Raw genomic sequence first — 27,976 nt, 5'->3', positions numbered from 1 at the left:
TTGAGCTCACTCACAGGTTCGTGTGCATTAGTTGAGATACACCAAGTGAGAAGACTGGTCTTTGACAATTACCAAAGGTGTCCAGTGTCTTTAAAAGTCATTACCAAAACGTATATCACAATGTGTACGAATTTGGGTTGACATTTTGAACAATTCAGGCGAACAAGGAACAAACTGGCAGTAAGGGTTGTCCATAGAAATGCATGAAAATGATAACAGTTAGCACTGTTCGTTTACCTCTACATACGCCCTAGACAGAAAGGCATAACAGAAAAGGGACAAAGGCGTGATGTAGAAAAACATTTATTTTGTATTTGTTTGTTTCTCCATGAAACAAACGTTAATACATTCATCGTATACAAAAATATAAAAAGTTGTTTTCTACTTCAAAAAATGGAATATCAAAATTTGACAGATGTTACGAAGCTAACAAGGCCACTGATTAAAAAAAATTAAATTCATACTATTTTATTCATAGCACACCCCTGTTATATCACAGACCTACAGTAATAATATTATAGCGGCTATTTTCTCAAATCAAAATCAATTCACAAATCCCATTTTCCTATTTGTAAATTAATCGCAGTCTTTTAAAACAGTGCATGTAAACAAACGTTCAGGCACTTTTATTGATCTGTGGGAGTACATGACATTTTTATTTGGCAAAGGGCACTTCTTTTTGAAATATCTCCAACAAGTCTTTGAGAGACTTTTGAAGGTCCTACCCCAATGTCTATTTTATACTCCATGCAATTTCATTTTTGAGAATGAACCAGAAAGTGTAGATTCGTTGATTGACTTTATAAGCTCTAGGCACGTATCTTTAAAACCTATTCTCTGACACCCTAAACTATTTTCCCCCTTGATTACAAATCTACACTGTCTCAACTGTTGATTCATTACGAATCTACACTCAACTCAGTACTGTATACACACTACTTTTCCAGAGTCCTGAGAAAACAAAATCAACAGGCATACAACTCAGGTGGGATTCAAACCCATGACCATTGCTAAATCTAAATCAAACGTCTCACATGCACCACTAAACTCGCCATGAAGCTAGAGGCAGTTCAACCCTACAATTTAGCAGTCGGTACAACAACGATTTAATAGATAGAAATTTGCATAAGAATATTAATTTTTGTTTTACCCATAAAAATTATACACCGATGTGTGTTAGCCCTGTATACTCAGTACTTTCCTGAGCTCTGTGAAAAAAATCACATGCATATTACACGGGTGGGATTCAAACCCAAGACCTTTGCAACTCTAACGCAGTATCATACCAACTAGACCACCAAGATTTCCTGGTAGCTAGAGGCAGTTCGAATACTGTATTTTAGCAGCGGGCGCCGCAACGATTTAAAAGATGGAAATTTGCATCAGGAAAAAAAAATTATATATCAATTTTGGTTTTTACCCAATGCAAATTGTTTATCCCTGGGGTGGGATTCCCACCGTCGAGTTCACAAAACTCTTCCTAACTTAAGACTAATCTTAGGAATTAGGACGAGTCACAACCCAGCACTGTAGCATGCAGACCTTAAAATTATTCCTAAGTTAGGACGAGTTACTCGTCCTAAACGAGTTACTCGTCCTAACTTGAGATAAAACGAGTCCTAATTATGCAGTTCTAGAGCAGTGTCTTACCAACTACATTTAAGATGTAATGTTTCAAGGTTTCATAGAGTTTATACAATCTGCTAGTCTGCGATATTCTGCTAACTCATTGTAGATATGCACTGAGATTCGTACATACAGCTCACCGTCCACTGATTTAATTGGTACCTAGAAAAAACAATGGGGACAAAATTACCATCTTAAAATCTCTCCTCCAAATGTAAAACCTAACTACCCCTACAGTTTCATTTGTTTAAGAAAACATTTTAGGGGCTTCATTCATTCGTGGACTCAAATTTGATTATTATTGATGATGGGTTGCAGCTGAACTTACATTGGACATATTTCACAACTCAAAACAATGAATTAGAGGTCACAAATATATACATATAAAGAAACTTTAAAGGACCACGTTGCATTGGATCGGTCGAGTTGGTCTTTGAAAAATTTGTTATGAATCCATATGGGTAGAAAGATATTTTTAAAAATGGAATACAATGATCCACACAAATTTGCCTCGAAATTGGGTGGTTTTCCTTTTACTTTGCTAACTAACACGGTCGGCCATTTATGGAAATTTGACTCCCATAAATGGCCCGACCGTGTTAGTCGACGAGGTAAAAGGAAAACCACGCAATTTCAAGTGATTTTTGTGTGATTCATTATATTCTACTTTTAAAACATCTTTCTAATCATATGCATTTTATAACAAACTGTTACAAACGCTTTTAATAGACCAACTCGACCGATCCAAGGCAACGTGTTCCTTTAAGGTTCAGTACCCACTCTTCATTTTTGTTTTGCCTAACCCAAAATCAACATAACTATTTGCTTAAAATTTTTCTTCCAAGCAAAAAATAAGCAGGATACAGTCACAGATGGTACATATAACATGGTATTTTAGCTTGCAACATTATTCTAGTCATCATGTTTGATCATACTTGTTGTGCTTGTAAGGAGCTCCATGGTATTGAACCCAGGGCCCAATTTCATAGAGCTGCTAAGCACAAAAATTTGCTTAGCATGAAATTTCTTCCTTGATAACAACAGGATTACCAACCAAATCATCCATTTTCAGGATAAGCAAACAACAGCTGATTACCAGTAACAAGCAATATGCAACAAACAGAAATTTTGTTGGTAAGCCTGTTTTTATCAAGAAAGAATTTTCATGCTAAGCAAATTTTTGTGCTTAGCAGCTCTATGAAATTGGGCCCTGGATGGGTTGATTATCTTACCTCAATGTTATGCTCATGGTACAACCTGTTCTGTATCACCTCAGCTACATCATAATTGATTGTCTTGCTTTCAGTAATGTGAGGTGGGAGGCGCACGAGGGCCATAGCACCTGCTCAAGACGAGAGAAGAAAACTTTTAATAATAATAACTAGATCTAACATACTAGTGCAATTTACATTAACGTCTCAATGCGTTATTCATAAGTGCCCTTAGTCAATGGGCCAATAACATTGCTTTATTCTCTCTCAGCTCCCTGGGGAGTTTTTCAGTACGACCAAAGACATCTCACCACGCTGCTTGTGCGATAATGGTGTTCCCACTACGACTTTGCCCGGCTTAATGTTTGCTACGACCCGGCTATGCTTTTTTTTGAAAAGTGTGGGGAGAGAATATAGCTTCCCAACCTAGGAGATCCCACCCCGACCAAACCACGCCCATGCAGATCCTCCCACTTTTTGGCCCACGATTGGATTGCGATTGGCCACGATCGTGGTCACTTTTCCATCATAGTAGAAACGGAGTCTATGTGTGAACGAGGTGAAAAAATAATAAAAACATTTAAATAGCACCTTATGCAGGGCCTCAAAGCACTTTACAAAAATAAAACAAAACAGCAACTACATATAAAAATACAGACAGAAAACACTCATACAATCTTACAGTAAGCAGATTAGCACTACAATACATACACATACAAAATAGGAATTTAAAAACAGGAGTTGATAAAAACACAAGATGGGAAAGGTTACCAGCACGATTCACCCTCAGCCAAGATCCTCAGCATCTGACAATTAACAAATAAAACAATACAAACTGCCTCTAGCTACTGGGCAATCTCTGTAGTCTAGTTGGTAAGACACTGCTCTAGAATTGCAAGGGTCTTGGGTTTGACTCCCACCCGAGTAATATGCTTATATTTTTTTCACAGAGCTCGGGTAAGTACTGAGTATACAGTGCTAACACACATCGGTGTATGAGTTTTAAAAAAAATAAAAAATTATAAAACAATACAACTGGGCTAAGCATTATAACAACATCAGAGGATTATGCAAAATATTGTTCAAAAAGAGAGTTCCCATGACGTATAGATTCAGGCAAGCTGTTCCATAGCCTTGGTGTTGTATGCTTATAAATGCAGGGATAATAATAAACTTGATTGAAAACTTCCAAGAAAATGCCAAATTCTTACCACACATATCTAAAGGAGCCAGCAAGTTTGTATTCCACTCAGTCTGGAGAAGATTCGCTGAAACAGAAATGACCGGAATACTCATATAAAGAAACATTTATATCATGTAGGTGTGTCATTGACCTTCGTAAATACATTAGCACATTTACATGTAAAGTTATGTTTGGGTCTTCGGTCTATGTACTTTTTGTCCATTTTTACTTTGAGTTGGAGAGAATATTAGTGGATGATACCCATGCATAGATCCTTAGGAACTTTGAAGGAGGTAACTAGAGCTGCCAACATTTGCATCTTGCAATCTGCAGGGAGATTTTGTACACCAATCAGGGAGATGTTTAGAACTACATTCATTGTTATATATTTGGTTTGCGGCAACACCATGTGTGTATCTTTTTGCCAGGTAGAGTTTGTTCTTAGAGAACTGTCTTGCTTTAATCTACTACCGCGGAGTTGATTGTTCGGGTGTTCGGGAGACTTCTCAGTTCTGAAAAGAGCTGTCCTGCTTATAAACTATTACCTGGGCAGATGGTATAGAAAATAGGCTGGGACTACTACTTTAGCTTATAGACGATGTGACCTCTGACGTCACTCGAAAACCATGACATGATTCGCGCGCATACCGCCGGGCAAAACCTTTGTGTTTTGGCAGCCAGCTAGAAAGTGTATGCAATCTTACCATGACTACGCGTCTTTTTGCCCAGCGAAACATGACGTATACAGTGTTTTTTTCAACAGAGGGCGGTTTGATGTAAACATAGGTCACACCGCATATAGGATCGTAATTAACTGTACTACCGCGGAGTCAGTTCTTGGGTTGGTCTCAACGTTTCGACTAGCTTGCTCTAGTCATCCCAAGACAGTTCTCTAAGAACAAACTCTACCTGGCAAGTAGATAAACACATGGCGTTACCGCAAACCAAATATATATTGATACCTCACCATGCAATGCCTCAAATCCTATATACATTTATTGTAATAGGGGAAAAGGTTCCAATATCAGGGAGAATTTCAAATCTGTTCTTCAGAACATGAAAAGATTGGTTTATTTCATAGAGTTATATATAGAACTAGAGGGCGCACGAGTGATGCTTTGTGCACAAAGGCCACGGGACCGCAAGATGACAAGCGCGTCATTCTGCACGCGCATTGAATATGAAATACACGTTTGAGGTTTTTTTTATTGAACGCTCACGCGATGCTGTTTTTTCAACTTACAAAATGGCCGCTCAAACACACGCTGTGAGATGCCAGTTTTGTCAACTTAGAAAATGGCCACCTACGCGCATGCCGGAGCGCGTGTATAGGCCAGTGCGCCCTCTAGTTCATATATATAACTCTATGGTTTATTTTCAGTTAGCAGCTCTGGGTAACCATGCTCCCCAAAAAACTGTTTACTTCTAGGGATGGATAATTCCCTGATTTTTATTTATTTAATTTTTTTTTTTTTTGGTGGTGGGGGAATTGGCTCAGTGATGCGGAAAGCGCTTATTTCTTAAAATAGATTTACCTGCATCACAAAGTAATTGATGAATGTAACCTCTTATCCTATCAACGCCAACACTCTGCCAGAAATCAAGAACTGTGTGTAGCGCTAGAAATGGACTGTAATCACGAAGACCTGAACATGAAATAACATAATAGTTACAAACAATTTCCCAAAGAAAATTATATATTTTTTTGTTTAACTAAAAAGCATAACAAATTTACAACTATAAGTATTATTGTTTAAGTGCATGGAAATTTGCATCAGGGATAAACAATTTGCATTGGGTAAAAACCAAAATTGATATTCTTTTTTCTGATGCAAATTTCGATCTTTTAAATCAATGTGGCATCCGGTGCTAAAATACAGTATTCGAACTGCCTCTAGCTACCGGGAAATCTCGGTGGTCTAGTTGGTATGATACTGCGTTAGAATTGCAAAGGTCTTGGGTTCGAATCCCACCCGAGTAACATGTCTGTGATTTTTTCACAGAGCTCAGGAAAGTACTGAGTTTACAGTGCTAACACACCCGTGTATATGGGTAAAAACCAAAATTAATATTATTTAAGTGGTTAAACAGTTAGGCCTACAGGATGACTGAATCATGAGAGAACAGTCTACAAGCAGACATGTGACTTTGTCATTTTCATTAAACCGCTAGGCCATGACACATTTTTACACAGCAAAATAAAGGTTTTATTAAAAGTACAATAATAAAAAGACACCTACCTGACCACATGAACTCTGAGTTGAACCCACTGCCCCATCCGTGGGACACCACTAAGGGTCTAGTAGTACCCCTCCACGCCTTCCCGACATACAAGAAGGCACATCCCTTGGGGCAACAGAACCACTTGTGCCCATTGGAGGTGTAGAAGTCTACCCCTAGTGAATCGAGATCCAAGGGTAGGGTGCCTAGAGCGTGGGCTCCATCAATTAACACAGGAACACCTCTAGATCAAAATAACATTATTATTAATATTAATTTTGGTTTTGGTTTTTTGGGTGTTTTTTTTTACCCATACACCGATGTGTGTTAGCACTGTATACTCAGTACTTTCCCCGACTCCTGTGAAAAAATATCACAGGCATGTTACTCATGTTTTTACTCGGGTAAAAAAAAATAAATAAAAAAATAATAATATTCTTTATCCCCAATGCAAATTTAACATCTATAACATTATTATTATTATTTTTATTATTATTCAACATTCATATAGACGATGTGACCTCTGACGTCACTCAAAAACCATAACATGATTCGCACGCATACCGTCGGGCAAAACCTTTGTGTTTTGGCAGCCAGCCAGAAAGTACACGCAATCTTACCATGAATACAGGTCCTTTTGCGCGGCGAAACATGATGTGTACAGTGTTTTGTCAACACAGGGCGGTTTGAGTATAAACATAGGTCACATCGTCTACAGAGCCTCTCCGAAGGATTGAAGTGCATTACAATAAATTTTTAATCGAAAAGCACTAAAAAATATGATATTAAACAGTGAATAAAACAACACTGGAGAGTAGCAAAGACTTTTTCAAAATATGAAGATTTACAAAAAATACAAGTTTAAAAATGCTTGAGTCTGGAGCTCTTAACCGCTTGGCCACAACAGGCCGAGACAGTCACAGTGATAACTATTGACCCCTTGCACGCACGTCACACGAGGCGACTGTGCCACGCTCACCATTTTGGTGGGCACCAGGTTTAAGTGTAAACGCAGCATCGCCTAAAATGCCTGCTTCACTGAATAATATTGCCCACAATACTGCGCATCCAAGATTGTTCTGATGATGACGTCAGGTAAATTGGGTCAATACAGGAATGAATGGACTTTAAAGAGTTTTTAAAAATATCCAACCTTTCATGACAGATTTCTACGAGCTCTTTGATTGGTAGAATGAAGGCTGTGTTGCTAGGGATGTGGTCAAATACAGCCAATCGCGTCCCAGATCTGTAAAGACAAAGACAAAACAAAAATCCTCTGAAATTGTTTGCATCCAAATAACCTTGCTAAAAGACCCAAAGGGAATTATGGTTAATTGATCTAACATTAACCTAGGTTGAGGATAAAAAACTGATAAAAAGGATAAAAAACTATGACAAAACTATACTTTAAAAAAAAAATACTTACTTCAAACTTTGCTTGACTGTTTCTACAATCTGAATCAAAGAGAAAACAAACATAAGAGACATCATGACTGTGTGCTAGAGCAGTTCCTATCCATGTGGCTTTACACGAGGCCCAATTTCATAAACCCTGTAAGCACAAAATATGCTAAGCACAGAAAAAACTTGCTTATCAGAAACTGGGTACCAGCCAAAATTCCATAAAGTTTACATTGTTCAACTGGTGCCACACTTAATTTTTGCTTAGCAATGAAACTAGCCAATAACCGTATTTTCTGCTTAACAGTTTTATGAAATTTGGTTCTGGTCAGTTCAATTTTGTTTTTAAACCCTTACACCAATGTGTGGTATGCACTGTATACTTACTGCTTTCACAAGTCCTTTGGAAAACCAATCCACATGCTTATACCACCCTGGTGGGATTCGAACCTCTCCTTCCACTTCTAGGACCCCGGTTCGAATCACACTGAGGGAACTATGTGGATTGAGTTTTCAGTCCCTGACCGTGTGGGTTTTCCCTGGAATAATTCTCTGAGGTTTTCCTCCAACATCTATAATCGTAAGTTCCTCCCTTGTCTTCTTACGGCTAGAAGACTAGGTTTATTGTCTAGTTCAGTGGTTAAAGGAACACGTTGCCTTGGATCGGTCGAGTTGGTCTTGAAAAGCATTCTGAAAACCGTTTGTTATAAAATGCATATATTTTATGGTAAGAAAGATGTTTTAAAAGTAGAATATATTGATCCACACAAACATGCCTCAAAATTGCGTGGTTTTCTATGTACCTCGTCGACTAAAACGCTTGGCAATTTATGGGAGTCAAATTTGTGACTCCCATAAATGGCCGACCGTGTTAGTTCGCGATGTAAAAGGAAAACCGTGCAATTTTTTGTGATACTTGTGTGGATCATTATATTCTACTTTTAAAACATCTTTCTAACCATAAGCATTTTATAACAAACGGTTACAGAAGGCTTTTTATAGACCAACTCGACCAAGGCGACGTGTTCCTTTAAGTTCACTTTTCTGAGAGTCCTTGGCTTCACAACCGGAATCAATGAAATGAAATGAAACACCATGAACAATTTTTATTACTTCTTCATGTTAAAGGAACGTTACAGAATTGGTTAGAAACAAAAATCGTGAAGATCACAGATTTACATAAAACTTACACGGTCTGATGATGACGATAGTAGAAAACATCCCTTGAAATATTTCTGTCTGAAATTCCATATTTGATGAGAAATAAACAATCTAATTTCGCGTTTGGAGTTTATCGCTCAGTGAGCGTTTTATTCATTTTTGTTTTGGCATCGATGCAATGCAAAATTTGTAATCAGTTTTTCACTATTATCTCATGACCCAGATGGTCGATCGAACTCGAACTTCTACAGGTATGTCAGTTTATGTATATGGTGGATTACATAAAGTGCTTACACTGCCAGCAAAAGTTTTTGCTAACATTCTGTAATGTTCCTTTAAGGTAACTCCCAAACTCATGACAATTTTACCTGCTCTTTTGAGGTCAGTGGGAATGTGATAGATTCTTCTTGTAGCACGGCACCCGTCATCTCTGCAGTGTGTCTGAGGAGTTTCTTCACTGCACCTGTTTGCATCATGACAAAAGGAAAACATACCTTACACTTAAGATTGTTGTCAAGTTTAAAAACAAAAAAAACTATGAAAGTCGCTAGACACACAAGGGCTGAAGGCCACTTCAAGGTGTGAGCTGTAAACCAACTATTTTCCAAAGAGAAAACCTCTGTACTTACCATATGTTACGTTGAGATAGTAGATAGTGTCGCCCTGGTTGAAGTTCATATTCTTGATGACACAATTGAGTGCCATCGTAACGTTTGGTACCAAAACCAATCCTGAAGGCTTGCAGCCTAAAAACCAAAGAACAATTTACAAAAATTAAAACAAGCCTTTTGATTGATTGATTGATTGGTTGAACTCAGTGGGTTGTCTTGGCAGCACAGTTAAGAACAACGTACTCAAGCTCTGGTGTTTCTAATCAGCAGAGTGTGGGTTCCAGTCCCATTTGTGGCACTTGTGTCCTCGCGCAAGATACTTTATCATACTTGCTTAGTCCTTCAGATGGGACATCAATCGGAAGGCCATGAGAAGCTGGTTGTGGCTGCTTAATGCGCCGTAGCACCTTGTAAACCCTTATAAGGTGCTAAATAATTGGGTCTCAGAATTCATCACTGCAATAACCTATCTTTCTGAAAGTTTGTATATACTCAGCACCTTCAGTACCTTGTTTGGTAGATACGTGCGCTATATAAGACTTTGATATTATTATTATTATTACTAGGGTTGGTAGTGCACGTAAAAGAACCCAGAACACTTATCCTGTAAGAGTAATAATACCAAAACTTAATAATACCAAAACTTGTATAGCGCCCAAATCATGTGTAAACATGCTCTAGGGCGCTGAACATGGAAAAATAGACAAACTAAAACATAAGAAAATACGGAATTATAACAACGGGAGTAAACATTCTTAAAAACATTCAACAACAAACTTAATCAATAGAAATCCTGAAGTATTAAAAATGCAATAAGGTCTAAAATCTCAAAAACAAAACAGTAGTGGTTAACTCCTGTGTTTCTGGTTCACATAGTAATCACCCTTGTTTACAGGTTTTCTCAGGCTTGTGAGCTGCAGTGATAAATTCACTATCGAGGCATCCTTGGTTTCTTTACTAGGAATATATAATACTAATAATAACATAACTGATTGGTTGATTGATTGATCTTAAAATTTAAGGCGTTGTTGTGCACACCTTCAAAAAGTGAAATCAAAACTTTGTTTTCCAAAGTCAATATCCACTTAATTTATCACTTTGCGCATGTCTTACCAACAAACTTGGCTAATCTTCGAACGACATACACGAGATGAGGAAGAGAATGCCTGTCAAAGAATCTCAAGGGTTGCCTCTCAATGTGAACCTGCCATGTCTGAGATGCAACCAGGGCGTCTTTAAGACAGGAACCGAAAGCGCCGTGGTTAAGAAATGTGCAGCTATCCTTGAGAGAGTACAAGAGAAATGGTGTAGATCAAATAAATAAATAAATAAGGGAATAATAGGGTAGCGACGAGTTCTTACACGGCCGTTTAAAGGGTCAAATTGACACGGCAACGACCCTGCAAGGTTTTAAACGGATGTTTAAGAACAAGTCACTACTCTTTTATTCCCATTCATAAATGCCCTCTCGTTAAAAAAACATTAAACTAATTACAGACACTTTGACAGTTGAAATTTCGAGGTTTGAAATATTTTTTTCAAAAAACTTTGTGAAGAGTCTGTTGCGCGTTGGTTGTGTGTACGCGCGCGCTTAGAAATAGATTGCGCGCGCTTAGAAGTAGATTACGCGCTGTTACTAATAGCTATGAATTGCGTTCCGCGAGATAATCTTGAGCGCCTGACACGCGGAAGCTAGCCGGTTATAAACGCTGGTCATTATCAACCATATAAACACCCCCACGTGACGTGCTCTCCACCAAAAGGAGTAGAAAAACTGTCTGGGTATTTATGAATAAATAGTAATACATTTTTTTGTAAATTCTGCAATAAAAACCTTTGGTTAGAGCAAAAATCAGCAGTGTTTGATAGTTTAAAGCATTTTGAGAATATTTTTGATGTAATGTGGTGTTGTAAAATACAAAAAAAAGAATTTGAATCTGAAAAAGCGTTACCTCAGATTGTGTACTCCTATTATATAGGGTTATAAATTCTACCTGTGTTGACATACTCGTTCCAAGCTTTCAGCGATATCTCAGAAATGCGGCCACCTTTTGAAATGAAATTTTTACATTACATCAATTGTATACATCTACATTGTAGGATTAAAACAATTGAACGGTTCCAATAACCAAAGGTATACTCTGCCCTAAGCAAGGGAATTTGTCAAGCCATTTTGCTGCTTACCTCCAGAAGGAAGTGTCTTTGCTTCATAGCACGACCCAATGCAGGGATTGTGGATGGATCAGTTTTGTACTCTGAGAATTGTAGAAGATCCGCTGGAAGATCAGGTGGAACATACTCTTCCTGTTAAAAAAAAATCAAATTCAAGTTTTAGTTATTGGGGTCAACACTTTTGGCTAATTAGTGCAGACATGAAATTGTAACATTTTGTTCTGGCCTAAAACGTCTGTAAATGACTCATGATGTTGAATTGTAAATCCTGTAGCAATAAAGGAAAAACACACAATAAGACAATAAAATTCTATCAACGAGGTGCTGCAAGTCAGAGTCTAGGAGCTCTGAACCATTTCGACAACTCTGTGATATGGATAATGGCAATAAATTTCTGTATTATGAGAAAAACATTTATCTGCCGATTTGCATCAAGCATTTTTTAAAAAAATTACTTTTACAAATTTGGTATGCCGAAGCCAAGCGGTTAAGAGCACTTGACTCAAGCTCTGGCGTTTTTCATCAGCAGAGATGTAGGGTTCGAGTCCCTGTCTTGAAACTTGGGTTGTAAAAGCAAGACACTTAAACCATTATTGCTTCATCCTTCGTCAACTTATCGCTACGAGAAAAGAGTTCGCAGTGCGCTTATGCCTCAACTATAAATGATGAGAGTCATCAAAGAGAACAGTTCTTTGAAAACTGATGGGGCTATTAAAAAAACAAGCAAAGTTTAACAAATAAAAATAAATTTAAGAAAATCTGCTTCCAGTATAGCCACTTACCTCAGACAACGCAATGAGTTCTTCAACATTAGACGCGTGGAATGATCCAAAGTCGCGCTTCGCAACTGATGAGCCAAAACAAAATTAGTAAAAATCAAGAAAAATTAAAAATTCAGGGAAAATATATAGAATGCTCCATCACAGTACGCCTACAGGGCGCGCGCAAACTTCATCCTCATGCGCAAATTTGTTGCAAAACAAAAGGTTGAAGTTTGTGCGGCCCATCTTGAAGATTGCATGCGCAAGCTTCGACGTTCAAGTTGCGCTAGCGGCTATAGTCTGCACCCACAAACAAATTAACAATCACGCTCACAGCAATATGATTTATATAACATGAGTGAAAAATTGGAGGCCGCGGCGGATTCGGAAAAGACACATATAGTTCTAGTTTGGGGGGTTAGCACCCCCCCCGATAGACACACCCACTGTAAGATTCCCTCCCCCCCCCCATCCAGCCCCAAAGCACCAGCATGCTCCACCAAAAACAAAAACAAAACTTTGTCAGCCCACTTTTTAATTTTGCCCGATGAGTCAATTCCGTCTCTTCAGTTTGCAAGTTTACTAAACTGATACACAAAAGGGTTATTGTCGAATAACACATTGTTATTATTATTAATATTATTATAGTTAAAATGCAAAACAATGCCCTTACCTGACGTCATGCTGGTTGATATTGTGACTCTATGACCTTCGTAAACTTTTTCAAGTTCTAAATATTATTTTGTGTCCAATCAATGATGAACAGCGCCCTCCATTGTTCAATGCTGCATTATTTACCTTTTGTGTTGCATGATGGGAAGGTTTTCAGTTCGGCGGCCATTTTCAAATCTGTGTTCAGTTCAAGGATAATTGCTGGCAGAATATTCCACGTTCAAGTAAGTATTTAGCGCTATTTAACTTCTACTTTGACTTATTTGACTACGATTCTGATACGAAGGGATCCAAGAATACACACTTTTATTTATAGGGCTACGGGTACGTCACGATCATTAATAATATTAGATTAAAGTTTTTTTAAATTTATTTTAAAATTAATAAAAACATTTCTGTATAACTCATTAACTGTATAGTGTATGTGTAAAAAAACTGAACTGTAATTTCAATTTGTAAACAATTTGGAATAGGGTTACTTGTTGACTTATTTAGTAGTAGGCCCTAGTACTAGCACGTAGCAGTAATTCTTTCTATCTTATTCAGCTGAAACTTTGGAACAGTTTCCGTATGGCGCAACCACTTTTTCATTCGATATGCATTATGATTGAAATAATAGTAAATAAAATAGGCCCCTATAATAATATCTAATTTACCTCAATGAGATATTCCTTTTTGTAAAAACTAGTGAAAAGGTGGTGGCGGAAAAAATATTCCTGCACTCATTTTCAGTTGACGTGATCGTGATTGGTAAATAATGTTGGAAATGTTGTCATTCTCAACTATAATTATAATATATAAAAAAAAATTATAATGACGTAAATAAGCGTACAACTACAATACAAGTACAAGTAATGTATATCCAGATATCGGTAGTTGCGAGGAGGGTAACGTTATCACAACTAATCAGGAGCAAGGGGTTTTAAAACAAAATTTAATCTTGAAATGCACATTTTTGACTTGCAGGGGTCAGGAGGACATGGAGGAGGGTACTTATTATCTTAATTAGTCTTTTTTAATTTTCAGGAAAATACTTAATAGAGATGTATCGACCAGCATCAAGTAGCAGCAGCAGACGTTCATCTGCCAGCAGTGGACGTTCTTCATTAGCCCCGCTGAGAGTCAAACAAGATAACGGTCGGTTTAGATTATAAAGTTGCCAAATTTCTCACTGCATCTATCTAATAAAATAGTTATATATTTTACAGTAAAAATGTGCTTTTTATCTCAAAACAATACCTTTGGTAATTACTACAGCTCCAAAAGTTAATGACCATTTAAACAACTTAATTGGTAAAAATAGTACTGCAGCTATTGGTAATGTGTAACATTTTGAGAAATAATTCCTTTGATTTTGAAAGGATTGCAGGTTTAGGGAGCGTCTCAAAAGTCGGGCACGTTCCTAGCGCAAAAGAATGTTCCTGCGGGCGTATGCCCGCGATCCAATGGATCGCGGGCATATGCCCGCAGGATCGCAACATCATGACAAAGTATACGCGTTCCAAAAGACCGGTCCTGTGGAACGGACAAAAGCGGCGGGGATACTCTTGCGATCCAAAAAGAACGTTCCTACCGTTCCGACTTTTGAGACGCTCCCTTACAGTAAAGCAACTACGATTTAAACGTAACCGTCCTCCCGATGGTTCGCCGTCGGGAGGAGGGTTACGTTAGCGCAACTCAACAGTCAGAACCCATTATTGTTATTATTAATAAAATACATTTAACAAAGTTTTAACTTAAAAATTTCTCAAACTTTGTAATTTTTTTTTAATAATCTTATACTATTTAATTTTCACTGGATACTTGTACGACAAACAGGTGGCAGAGCTAGCACTGGGGGTGTGTCTAAACGTCACAGCACTGACAGTGGACCTAGCAGCAGTAGACCCTCTACAGGAAATAGAAAATCGGTGTCGCAGAAACACGGATTCGTCAACACAAAACGGTAAAAAACATCAACAAACCTTCTCTAGTTTTTGTTTCAGGCTTTAATGTATCATAGTGCAGGCTGGCATATATTTTATTCAGCAATTGCTGTTTGAGTAAACTGCGATTGTGCTTATTCACTGTGCTCCGTATGTTGTTATTTTTAAAATCTGTTAAAATTTATTCTTTGGTTGTGACGCTGTATTTACGACATCAGTAACGCATTTTAATTCATCACAATGTAGACAATCAAGCGGCTATGGAGGAAGAACCTTTGGTCATGACATCTTGAAAGACACACGGCCGCTCAGTAGCAAGCCCTTCATGCAGAGAGAAATCAGAGACTTGGTCGAGGTAAAAAACAAATGTGAAAAACCATGTTCAGTAAAACATTTTTACTTTTGTATTTCACATCCAACATCAGAATAATAGCGTCAATAACAGGACGGAAAGTGGGGAGACCCACGCAATCAGCTAGTGACTGAAAACCCAATCCACATGCAAGGCTCTGGTCTGAGGTGGGTTCGAACCGGGGTCCACAGAGGTGAAAGGGCAGGGGGAAAAAAAAACATTGAGCCAACGTGTTCGATGAATATTGTCTAGTATGTACATTGACATGCTTGATCACAAGTTACCACTTAAATTTGAATTTCTCAAACTTAAAGAGACAGTTGCTATGTCAAATGATTTCGGGCAAGCTTTTGCGTAGTTACGTAAGAGACGGTTAAACACTCATATACAATTGTGAATGGATGTGTACGGCACAGGAATTGCCAGTATTTGCTCATCTGGAGGTCGCTATACAAAAGCTTGCCCTGAACCATGTGACATAGCAACTGTCTCGACAGTCTGAGAAATTCAATTAGAAGTTTTTATTTGCATTAATTTTTAGAGTGATTGCCAATTTTCCTTTAAAGACTGCCTCACACAAAGATGAAGAACAAAGCGAAAATTTCAACTTGTAAACACTTATCGTAATTCTGTTTTCCTGTTTTAGTTCCTGACGCAGCAAGGCTACCCTCATCCCATCAATGTTAAGATGCTGACCACACCCACCACCAAAGACTTCTTGAAGGTTTTCCAGTTTCTCTACAACTTCATGGACCAGAAATACGTGCCTGCTCAGAAATTTGAAGAGGAGATTCCACAGATCTTCAAGACTCTCAAGTAAGCTTGACCCTTTGTCCTGTGTGTTGTGTCAACGCACATAAAATAACCCAGTGCACTCATCAAAAAGAGAAGGGTGTTCCTGCTTTGAATGGTTGCACATTATCTTGTAACCCATTACATGATGCTATGTTAAAAGGAGTAGGTCTCACAGTTCAACTGTAGTCCCTTAATATCTTGCAGAAAAACACTGAATGTTGAAGTGCCTTGAGCGTCCCTGAGTGGCGGATATGCGCGCTATATAAGAAGCCACTATTATTATTATTATTATGAGCATGTCAAAGTATTCTGAGTGACATCCGAGTCCAAGCTAAACCAGCAACTATAGTGTTCTAAGCCAAATTGGGGAGGTAGTGCTTTCTGCTCTACCGGCTAAGCTTCAGATTGATGATACCCAAGCCTACATCCTTATAGACTGTAAAAGGGGTAAACCTGTTTCAGCCGTAGGAGAAGGTGGCAACGGCCTCCGGAAGAAAAATAATTGTAGCCCACACCTTGAAGTGGCCCTCAGGCCTGTGTATCTGGCAACTTGCATAACAAAAAAAGCCAGAGGGGTGTGTTGGTGTCTTGTGGACACCCTGTTTTAAATCTGGACACCCTCTTTTATCTGTCATATTATACTTAATGAAATGTGTTATACGTGAACATCTTCCAGAGGAAAATTGGTGTGCCCCTTCACGGGGGAAGTTCACAGGACTGTTTCCTTTGAATTCAGGATCTGTTGCCAAAGCAGGGATAAGATTGTTCAGACTTTTGGCTGAATTCAGACTTTTTATGTGGGCCTGCTGAAGAAAATCATACAATATTTGTTTCCACAAATAAAGCAATCCTGCTCATTGGTCTGCTTCTCTAGTGCTTTGGATACTGTTTCCAAAAGCTCCTTGGAATCTATAACACCAGGGGCTACCAAACGGTACAAATTGCATCATTTCAACATACCATTGAATTTCTATCCAAGTTTCAGACTTTTTCGTTAGTAATGACTCTCACCCCTGCCGAAGCTAATTCCAAATGCTAATCTTTTCACAATGTGTTCGTTGTTTGTTGTTCAGATATCCTTTCAACATTTCCAAGAGCTCTATGTTCACCGTCGGCAGCCCTCACACGTGGCCTCAAATTCTTGGGGCTCTTCACTGGATGCTGGATTGTGTTAAGGTATATATAGTCAACTTTGCAAACTTTTCTTTACACCGTATCGAATACGACGCCTACAACATTGCGTCTGCACGTGCCGTAGAAATAATTTGGAGTGCTGCATGCTTCATTGATGTACCCGTTTAGACGCCCATACGGCCTGCCCTACAAGATGGCCACTTTCATAGCAACTTAGGGGTTATGCGATACGGTCTATAGGCTGATCCAAATTGGTGGCTATGGCTACGACTGTTGCTAAGGGTGTTTCTAAGGAAGTCCTATACCTCAATGCATAATGACAATGCGATGTAGCTGTAGCCGTCAAATCAGGTCAATAAAAATGGTTCTTAGTAGCGCAATTCCAAAAAAAATTTTATTTGTATTTATTTTTAATTTAGATTTAATATTTTAGATCATTTTTATAAGAAAATGAGTACAGCCATATGGATCACCTCAGATTGCCGAGGTAGGACTTTTGCATTTGCACTCACAAGACTTCTTGCTTTGCATTAATATGTAGGTCAGGGTTGTTTTTTTTTGTCAACAGCCTTCACATCCATGTTTATTTCTTATCTCTAAATTTGAATACATTGTCCTGAAACTCATTTGTTCTGTTGGATGTGTATAGTTTTGTTTTTTCTTCAGCTAAGTGATTTTTTTTAATTTCGGCAAAATGATTTTTGTTATTTTCAGTATGCGCTAGCTGTGGATCCTCATTTGATGCTTTTCTCAGATCAGCAGACTGACGATCCAACGAATGAATTTGACTCCGTTACCGAGACAGAGGTAAGGCTTGTCATAAACAAGTTACAATAATCAGATGGCATCAGCTCTTTTGCTACCTTTTGTACTTCAAGTTTTTGGCCATGACATAAATCCCTACTGTGAATGAAGATGAATGAAAATAACAGCGCAATGTTTTCAAGAGTGTCGCGTAAATACGATGTAATGCTTAAATAACGTCCGTCACCTTAGTGACATTGTTTTGTTCATTTCTTAAAAATTACAGCACTTCAGCAAGTAATGTTTTAAGGGAAGCTTTCTACCATCATTATCTTCAAACTGTGTAAAGTTTAATGTAAATTGTGGGCATTGTGTTTGGTGTCCTACAAAAAGTACACAGACCCTATTAGCAGCTCTTGGGTGCTGATCCTTTTTGTCTTGTAGGTTTTATTCAACTATGTGGAAGGAACGTATAAGGAGTTTCTTAACGGAGCAGACACGTTTGAAGATCGGGAGGAGAACCTGGCACAAAGCATGAGTGAGTCATTTTACTTTGTCGTGGCTGTGGCTTGTTGCCAAGCCGAATGCACGTAAGCATGGGAGCAACAGCCAAAGTCGTAGCCAAATCAGTGGCATGTTGTGGTCAAGCGGATAAGACAGGCATTAAACTTTTCAGCTGTTTTTCTTCTTTTTCTTTTCTAAACAGTGCCAAAGAAAACTGAAAAACACTGTACATGTGGTCAGCCATTTCCTCTTTTTTTTTCAATTAGAAAGTTGCATGTCTTTTAAGATCATCGGACTCAAGCTCTGGTGTTTCTGATCAGCAGAGTGTTGGTTCGAGTCCCAGTCTAGGCACTTGTATCCTTAAAGTAAGCTACTTCAATCATGATTGCTTTGATCTTGGGATGGGATGTTAAGCTGATGGTTCCGTGTGTTGTGTAATTCACGTAAAAGAACCCAGTGCGCTCAACGCTAAGAGAAAGGGTTTGCCCAGGTGCTTCTGGCAGTGGCTGATGAACTTGCAAAAACACCTTGTAAACCCTAACAAGGGTGCAACAGAAATATGGTCTCATCCTCCCCGACCAGATACGTGGGCTATCCATTTAGCATTGGATCTCATGCACACGGTATGAAGAAATTTAAGATATGGCTCCCTTTGTATTTGACTTTTTTTTCCATCAGGAGAACAGAGCTTGGGACAGACAGGAAACCTTGAACAGCTTGCAGCCGAGGAGCAGCGTTTGGCAACTGAGCTGCAGCTTCTTCAGCAAGAACCGGTAAGTAAAGGCCCCCGGTCCCACTGCAGCGATAACGATAATGATAACGACAACAACGCAAAGAGAACGCATGCTATTGGTCGAATTACTCCACGCAGAACACGCACACGCTCATTCAACAAATTGAATGCGTTCTCTTTGCGTCGTTATCGTTCTCGTTATCGCTGCAGTGGGACCGGGCCTTTATACCTCTAGACCAGTCTAAATGGTCTCTGAGTTTTAAGCAAAGTTCCCACAACGATAGCGAAATAAGCAGAAATTGTCGTACAAAACAACGGGTCATAAGTTCCGTTTGTATGATTGTTGAGAAGCAGAGTGAGGCAGAGGCCGCCCTCAGCTGCGCTGGATAGACAATGTGATAAAGTGGAGTGGTAGAAGAGTAGGAGAGCTGAGAAGAGCAGCGATTGAAAGAGAACAGGTGATGGCGGCCACTCCAGGAGTGCACCCCCATTACAATTTGAGGATGAGCCGGCCACGGGCGCAACTCTCTGCCGAATGATGATGTGAAAGTGAGGACACAGTGCGCGTGAGCTTGCAGGGTACTCAGGGTTGTGACAGGTGGGAATGAGTTAATGGATCGGTCTACTACTGGTTGCTAAATCATTCTTCCACTTTGCTTTTCTCGTGACTCCAGTGTCGACTGACAAGTCTTCAGGAGCAGGCGCAGATGATGGCGAGCGATAACGAGCGCTTCTTCAAGTACCTCCAAGACCTCAAAGAACATAAGAGGGTCCATCAACAGAAGGAGCAAGACATAGAGATGCAACTGCAACAAGCAGGTAAAGACTGGTTCACAACTAACTAGTTCTCAAAACGTTCTAAGAAAATTTAAAAATGGGTTTGGTCTGAACTTATAGCTTTGCCATGAAATATCTATAGACCTTATGCATTGACGTCATCCAGCCGCCATCTTAGATATGTACGCACGATGCACAAGATTGGCGAGTGAACCTCTAGGTGAGGTCTATAATATGATATCCGACTGCACCATGTCTAGTATGTCTGTTGTACGATCCAACAAGTATGGCAATTCCGTTCGTAGTACATTCTCATTTTAATACCAGAGTTGTCAGTGTCAACTCTCTCAGATTCTGCAGAAAGTTCCCTGAATATAAACCAATCTTTCTATGCTCCGCTGAACAAATTTGAAAATTCTCTGAAACTGTGTCCCTATTATGTTTAATGTTTTGTTTATTGTTTTTTTACGTGATACAGAGCTGGAAGCAGAGCAGGCTGCGAGTGAGAAGCAGAAACTGGAACATCAGCTAGCCAACCAAGAGCTGTCCGCCAGCGACGTTCAGCGGCTCCACTCCGAGATGAGACAGCTGAACGCCACCCTGGACGCCATCGAGAAGGACAAGCAGGATATCGATCAGGCCATATGGGATGAGGAGAAACAGATCGCTAAAAAGAAGGAGCACGTAAGAAAACGCCACACTCTGTCATGTTTATTTGTCAGCGTTATCAGTGAGACCTGGGGCTGATTTCACAAAGCAATAAAATCCATCGCAAGACAAATTGTCAGTACTACCCTAGTGACTTGTATTGTTTCATTACACTTTACTTAGCAACTGCGATTGATTTGCACTTAAAAGTTAAGGAATGTAGTCTTGTGGATTTTTTTCACAAAGTTTAAGCCCTGGAGACCATTGTACTCACTTTGCGGATTGAGCAGTCCCCTAGATCCAAAGCGGAAGTAGTAGCTCCGGCCGCTTTCCTACCTTCCGCCCATCCAGGTAGTAGTTAATACGCAGGACCGTTCCGATTTCAGAACTGAGAAACTGAGAAGTCTCTCAAATTCCTAAAAACTCTGCTCGGCCACAACGCACCACCTGAAATGTATCGACTGAAAGAAGACGCACTGTTTATAAACATTGCTGTCGGTATCATTTAATAACAGCTGGAGAAACATGTGACTCAGTTCAACAGTATGGCAAGAAGTCTGAGTCTGATTCCGACAACGGCTGAGAACGCCCACGGCATCGACTACGAGATGAGAGTCAACTTCTACAACGTCCAAGACAGTAAAACCTCGCTCACCACTGACTTTACCAGCACAATTAAGGTACAGGGATGTGTCAAAATAATAGTAATAATAGTACGATACATTTATATGGCGCATAAAGACAAATTGAAATTTAATTTGTTTCAAACAGCTTTTTGGTAGTTTGTTTCTTTCTTTTGTTTCCCTTTGTTCCCTCTTCCCTCTGTTGCTTTGCTTCTGTGTTCTTCTTTTGATGCGCTTTGAGCAACTTATTAGGTGGATATATGCGCAATATAAACTGTCCTTATTATTATGAATGCATGAGCCTCTATGCGAAACATAAAACATGAAACGAATTACTAATAGCACTTGTTACAAGAAATGAGTCTTTCAAAGTCCCGTGAAAATCTGAAGAAAGTCAGCTTGATGAATATGAAGGGGTAGTAAGTTGTCCCATAACGAAGGTGCAATGAGGTATCGCGCTTCAAAGTAAGTTTGGCTTTAACAACAAGGGAGAGCTTATCAGTTGTATGCAGGTTCATACAGTTGTGTGGAGTGTCAGACATCGAGCCAACGGCAACGCGACAACTTGGGTCAACTGAGTGAGTGAGTGAGTGAGTGAGTGAGTGAGTTTGGCTTCTCCCAATTTCGAAACCCTATCATAAGGTAACTGAAGTGGTGTTGCATTCTGTTTTTTTTTTTTTATAAAGCCTGCCCTCAATCAGCTGAAGAAACAAGCGAACGAGGAAGTGCATAAACTGAACAGCCAGAGACTCCTTGAAGAAGAGGCACTTGAACAGGTAGGTTTGAATTCCTCGGGGTCTGACACCCTGTCTCTTGCACAAAGCTCTCATGTGACGTCAGTTTAGTCTGTCAGGAGGACCACTCTGTGTGGGTGCACGTGCATTTGATTAGCTTGCCAAGATTGACCTTGGTTGCATTGTACACACCTACAAGAAATCTTCGGCCTAGTAAGAAAAAGTTGTTTGTTATTCCACCAAGTCATACGGTGAACACAGCTTGCTCACACTGCCTCAACTTTTCGGAACAATCTCCCAGAACATCTAGAAAAACATTGACTCCATTGTTAAGTTTAAGATTGCTTTAAACATGCACTTGTTTAACATTAAATTCATCCTTTTTATTTGTTACCCAGTACATCTTGTCTTTGTATTCTGTTGTGTTTTTCTCAAGAGCGCTTAGGGTCATGTTGTATACTCCCCAGGGAGCTGAGATGGTTTAAGGAATGATTTAAGGCCCAGTGACCAGGGGTAATAATGTCGGAAGCGCTTTGAGACACCCCGTGAAAAAGCGCTATATAAAAACCGTGTATTGCTATTATTATTATTATGTTTTATTACTATGGGTTATGCCCTATACAAGAATGGTTAATTGTTATTTATTATCATTATCCCGATGAGTCCTGACGAGAGCTATTTGAACGTCAACTTGCCCTAGTATACAGCTTTCTCTTGCACACAGCCTTTATGTGACAGTTTACTTTGTCAAGAGGACCCAAGCTCTGGTGTAGTCAGCAGCAGAGTGTGGGTTCGATACCCAGTCATGACACTTGTGCCCTTCAGCAAGGCACTTGCCCACTATCGCTTCATAATACTCCACATTGTAGACAAAAACCTGTGGAATGTTGTTGATATTAATTGTGTCACTAAACTCACAGACAGTTACACCCTAAAGCACATGTTTCCGCATCATGATCGGATAAGAAAGATCGTTTTGAAAACTGCTCATTCCAAAACAAGTGAGCACCGCCCCAAGTTCTACAATGGGTGAATCTTGTAATAGTCATCTTTTTTGTTTCGCTGTGCCCCCCCCCCCACCCCCACCCTATCAAATCGATCCTCGGCGTAATCCAAGTAACAAATTTTTTATTGTTTTTTTTTTTTTTCTCAAGTTAACCGAGATGGTGGAAAGCAAGCAAGAGGAAATCAGCAAACTGGATGGAAAGCTTGAAGCTCAAATAAAGAAGTTGGCTTCTATCAAAGAGGTTTGTGTGTAGAATGCTAGCTATTTAAGCTACAATATTTAGATGCATTTTTCACTTAGTTACACTTAAAGGCAGTGGATATTATTGGTAATTACTCAAAATAATTATTAGCATAAAACCTTTGTTGGTGACAAGTAATGGGGAGAGGTTGGTGGTACAAAACATTGTGAGAAACGGCTCCCTCTGAAGTGCCATAGTTTTGAAGAAAGAAGTAATTTTCCACGAATTTGATTTCGAGACCTCAAGCTTAGAACTTGAGGTCTCGAAATCAACCATCTAAACGCACACAACTTCGTGTGACAAGGGTGTTTTCTTCTTTCATTATTAACTTTCTCGCAACTTTGATGACCGATTGAGCTCAAACTTTCACAGGTTTGTTATTTTATGCATATATGTTGGGATACACCAACTGTGAAGGCTAGTCTTTGACAGTTACCAATAGTGTCCAGTATCTTTAAAGGGAGGGTATACGATAATTAGTAATCACTCTTAAACTGAATGGCAATAATAACTTACTCGGCAATAATAACTAACTCTTGATTTTTACAGAAAGTAAAAGAAGAGGGTCGCCTGTTAAGTGAAGAGCAGAGTGCCCTGGAGCAGAAGTTACAACAGCTGCAAACCCTTGGCGCAACGGACCTAGCAAGAGCCCAAGCAGAGTTGAAGGAACTCATTGCAAGGTACTGTATCAAAGATTATTCATTTGTTTTTTTCCCCCGAAACACCAATGTCTGGTAGCACTGTATACTCAGTACTTACCCCGAGTTCTGTGAAAAAACATCACAGGCATATTACTCGCGTGGGATTCGAACCCACGACCTTTGCAATTCTAGAGCAGTGTCATACCAACTAGACCACCGAGATTGTGCGGTGGCTAGAGGCAGTATTAAAGATGTCGTAGCGCAGAGTTTTAAAGGGTTTGGGTACTTTTTGTACGACACAAAACACAAACATCCACAGATTTACATTAAACTAAACACACTTTTTAAACTGTGTTTAGCTCCATCATTATCTTTTGAAAAAGATGATGATGGTAGAAAGCTTCCCTTAAAATATTACACGATGACATGACAGCATGGCATGTTGTTGTAAACTGACCATAAATATTTGCAAATATCAAGTGATTCTACTATCTTTCTGATAATTGTTGTTGTAGTGTCAACTTATACGAACAGCACAAGGGCAGATGTTTTTCCCACTTAAAAACTACCAACTTTTCAAAACTTCAGTGGCCTACATTCCCTTAAAATAGTTTGAGTTTGACTTTTGGATTAACGATTGTTGGTTTTTTTAACGTTTCTCAATATTGGTTTTTGTTTTCCGTCAAGGTACAACGAAGCTTGCAGAACAATGCAGCAAGAAGAGAAAGATTACGACAAGTTTCTTGCGAAAGCCACCATCAAAGTTGTTGAACACACCACTATCATCAACGTAAGTCTTTGTTAGGTTTCTTACACCAGAGACCATTTTGGCCTAGCTGTCTGGTGCTCTGGGTCCAATTTCATAGAGCTGCTAAGCACAAAAATATGCTTAGCAAGAAATGTTTGCCTTGATAAAAACAGGATTTCCCAACCAAATTTCTACATGATTTTCAAGATAACCATACAACAGCTGAATACCAGTACCTAACTAGGAAATGCAACAAAATGGAAAATTGGTTGGTAATCCTGTTTTTATCAAGGAAGAAATTTCATGCTAAGCAAATTTTCGTGCTTAGCAGCTCTATGAATCTGGGCCCTGGGCTCAAGTTCTGGGCCCAATTTCCTTAAGCTGTTACTTGGCAGTAGTGAAATCAATAACAAGAAGTACCCTCAATCCACTGAGCAAAAGTAGTAGTCCCGGCCAATGGGAGACTTTGGAACGGTAGGTGACAGTTACCAGGTAAATTTCCATTGTTTACGTAGTTCTGAGCATGCGGACATTACCGAGAACAATGGATTTTACCTGGTAAGTCTGCTGCCACCAAGCGTCCCAAAAGTCTCCCATTGTTTACCTTCAGCCCTGGTTAAAAAGCATGACAGTTCTCATCAGAACTGGAGGTCTCTAACACATGGTGTTAACGTAAACCAAATATACATAACAAAATCATGTTATTCTTGTGCAAGTGAGACCATCATCCACAAGTGATTTTTTTATTTTTTTTATTTTTGCAAACAGGGTCGTATTTCTGAGATTGATGATCAAGCATCGAGAATAGTTGACCATCTGAAGAATCTAGAGCTACCCTCTGCAGCGCCTTCTATCCCATAATCCACTGGACTGACGGAACGCTCCGCTAAACCATGACATTGTGTCAAACGACAGGAACATTGTGCGATGGCTTATTGATATCCCAAATTAACAGCCCACAGCTGTGGTGCAGTCACTGAGTGGGCATTCCTTTGTTCTGTACAATACAGGCAAATCCCATTCTTCAATAACAATGTGTGGACATGTGGAAGCCCACAAAGTGTTACAAGTCCCCATGTGGACCTCTTTTGTTCTAAGGTCCACACTTTTCAAAGACATGTATGCACATGCGCCATCTTAAAAATACACCATAATGCAAGGCTTTGGTTCCGATACCGGGCTCCGTCTGCTGATGTTCGAACCATGGTGTGCAATGAACACGCTGCTAACATTTTTGTTAGGCCTAACGGCCAGTTCATACAGCTTCCACTGCGTACACAGCACACGAAGCCCTTGACCCAAGCCAAGGTTTGAGAAAGGCCCTTGGCTTAGAGTGGAGTTTCTATACCCTTTTGACCATAGACACCAAACCGTCTCTTCCTCAAAAGAGAATTATCACATGGTTGTACCCCCTAAGTTACTATTAATATAGTCCATTCTTAAAAAGTTAAGCCACGAAAATACTGTACAGAAACTAACTATTTAAGGTAGTAATAATTCATGTAATACTTTATTTACAAATCAAACACACATAATGATTACTTATTATGATAACAGTTCCCTGTACAAAAACAACACTTGTCTTTATACTTTTGTGTTGTGCCTGTTTGCCTGTTGCAGTAGTGGTCTACCATGGGTTTTGTACAGATATAAGAGTAGTTTTTTTAAGAAGCAAAAATCTCTGCGAACATGCAGGACTGTAAATATGTCAATATGGAAGTAGCACCCTTGATCCAAATGAAAATACATAGCCCTGGGCTCCATTTGAAGATTGATTCGCACTCTAAGATCGCTCTTATCTCTTTGTGAAACCAAACCCAGAACCTTCAAATTCTAAGTTTGTTTTGAATCGCAAGTTACTCTGGAGTCACATCTTTCTGTTTTTTGGAGGTTGAACAAAGCATTGACTAGAGTGTGATTCAAACCAACGACTTCAGGATTAACGTGCCAGCGCTCTACCAACTGAGCTATCTAGCCCTATGTTAGCGTGTCCCTAGTTTGTCAATATCTTTGTTCGGGGGGTCCCTTGTGGTCTCTATTGATACAATATCTTTCTCTCTCTTTGTTTTTTGGCATATATCATTTTTCTTGTGAAAAATTGTCTGCCATGTATAAATTATCTCATCGGCAATTTTTGTTTTTAAAATATTTGAACTGAAAAATATGGGGGAAGGGGAAAAAAACAAGTTTCACAATGAGAACTGGAAGAGGTACCCAAACAGACCCTGGGCTCATAAGAGCTGCCCAACTCTTCAGGACCCAATTTCATGGCTCTGCTTACCGTCGAATTCTGTGCTTATGATCACGATTCCCCGCTTGATGTGCTAGCGCCGAATTTCTGCGTTAACGTATAAGCGTAGAATGCCTAGTAATGTGGAGTACGCATGCGCAGAAGCTAAAATTCACCGCTAACCAGTGAAATATGCTTGCCATAAGCACAGAATTCCCTGATTCATTCTGTGCTTACGGTAAGCAGAGCCATGAAATTGGGCCCAGATGCCATAGCAGCCACAAACTGCTGCGTTGACCTACTTCCATTTATATAAATAGGTCATCAAAGTAAAGGTCATGTCTGGATATGCAATTTTCAAATGTACATAGTATATTAACATTTAGTATCCCAACTTCTAAACACAATATTCAATTTTCGGTTTCATGTTATTTCGGTTGACTTTTGTACTGACAAAATGTGCTTAAATAAATCAACAATACAAGCAAAGTCTAGGTGTCTTGTAATGATTATTACAGAAATGAAAGGTCTCTTTTAAAACATATACCAAACAAGCCATGGGCCCAGGCATGTCATATTCTTCCTAATTTAGTCTATGTTCTCCCTGTGAGAAAAATCAGTGAAGCTGATTAAAGACACGGCCGTCGATTTCACAAAGAGTTAGGACTCGAGTTAGGCTGAGTAACTCTTCCCAACTTAGGATTAATCTTAAGGTCTCCAATACTCTCCATGCTACAGTGCAGGGTTGTGACTCGTCCCAAGTCCTAAGATTAGTCTTAAGTTAGGAAGAGGTTTGTGAAATCGACGGCTGGACACTATTGGTAATTATCAAAGACTAGTCTTCTCACTTGGTGTATCTCAACATATGCATTAAATAACAAACCTGTGAAAATTTGAGCTAAATTGGTCGTCGAAGTTGCGAGATAATAATAAAAGAAAAAACACCCTGGTCACACAAGACCTCAAAATCTAATTCTGAGGTCTCGAAAACAAATTCATGGAGCATTACTTCTTTCTCGAAAACTACGTTACTTCAGAGGGAGCCGTTTCTCACAATGTGTTATACTTATCAACAGCTCCCCATTACTCCTTACCAAGTAAGGTTTTATGCTAATAACTATTT

The 27,976-nt window shown here is 39.3% G+C and overlaps 2 protein-coding genes across 2 annotated transcripts; one reads left to right on the top strand and one right to left on the bottom strand.

Annotated features, from left to right (window-relative positions):
- Window positions 1–305: 305 nt before the first annotated feature.
- Window positions 306–13,097, bottom strand: LOC139947010 (uncharacterized). The gene is made up of 13 exons (XM_071944822.1): window positions 13,020–13,097; window positions 12,368–12,432; window positions 11,598–11,717; window positions 10,527–10,695; window positions 9,432–9,548; window positions 9,171–9,265; window positions 7,667–7,695; window positions 7,394–7,486; window positions 6,261–6,484; window positions 5,556–5,666; window positions 4,049–4,105; window positions 2,859–2,968; window positions 306–1,788 (listed from the first exon to the last, which is right to left on the bottom strand). Exons 1-13 carry the CDS (start codon window positions 13,027–13,029, stop codon window positions 1,675–1,677), a joined length of 1,314 nt encoding a protein of 437 aa, XP_071800923.1. The 5' UTR covers window positions 13,030–13,097; the 3' UTR covers window positions 306–1,674.
- Window positions 13,098–13,168: 71 nt separating this feature from the next.
- LOC139946971 (kinetochore protein NDC80 homolog) lies at window positions 13,169–27,853 on the top strand. Its single transcript, XM_071944767.1, has 17 exons — window positions 13,169–13,242; window positions 14,045–14,155; window positions 14,837–14,963; window positions 15,190–15,298; window positions 15,942–16,111; window positions 17,164–17,266; window positions 17,939–18,031; window positions 18,413–18,506; window positions 19,151–19,245; window positions 19,880–20,024; window positions 20,461–20,666; window positions 21,146–21,310; window positions 21,940–22,029; window positions 23,142–23,234; window positions 23,784–23,914; window positions 24,563–24,665; window positions 25,392–27,853. Exons 2-17 carry the CDS (start codon window positions 14,062–14,064, stop codon window positions 25,482–25,484), a joined length of 1,911 nt encoding a protein of 636 aa, XP_071800868.1. The 5' UTR covers window positions 13,169–13,242; window positions 14,045–14,061; the 3' UTR covers window positions 25,485–27,853.
- Window positions 27,854–27,976: the final 123 nt, after the last annotated feature.

Source organism: Asterias amurensis, chromosome 14, assembly GCF_032118995.1.
Source record: "Asterias amurensis chromosome 14, ASM3211899v1".
In the NCBI taxonomy this organism is placed as follows: domain Eukaryota; kingdom Metazoa; phylum Echinodermata; class Asteroidea; order Forcipulatida; family Asteriidae; genus Asterias; species Asterias amurensis.
Note: the sequence above shows the minus strand (reverse complement) of the source record. Positions and strands in the feature narration are given on the sequence as shown.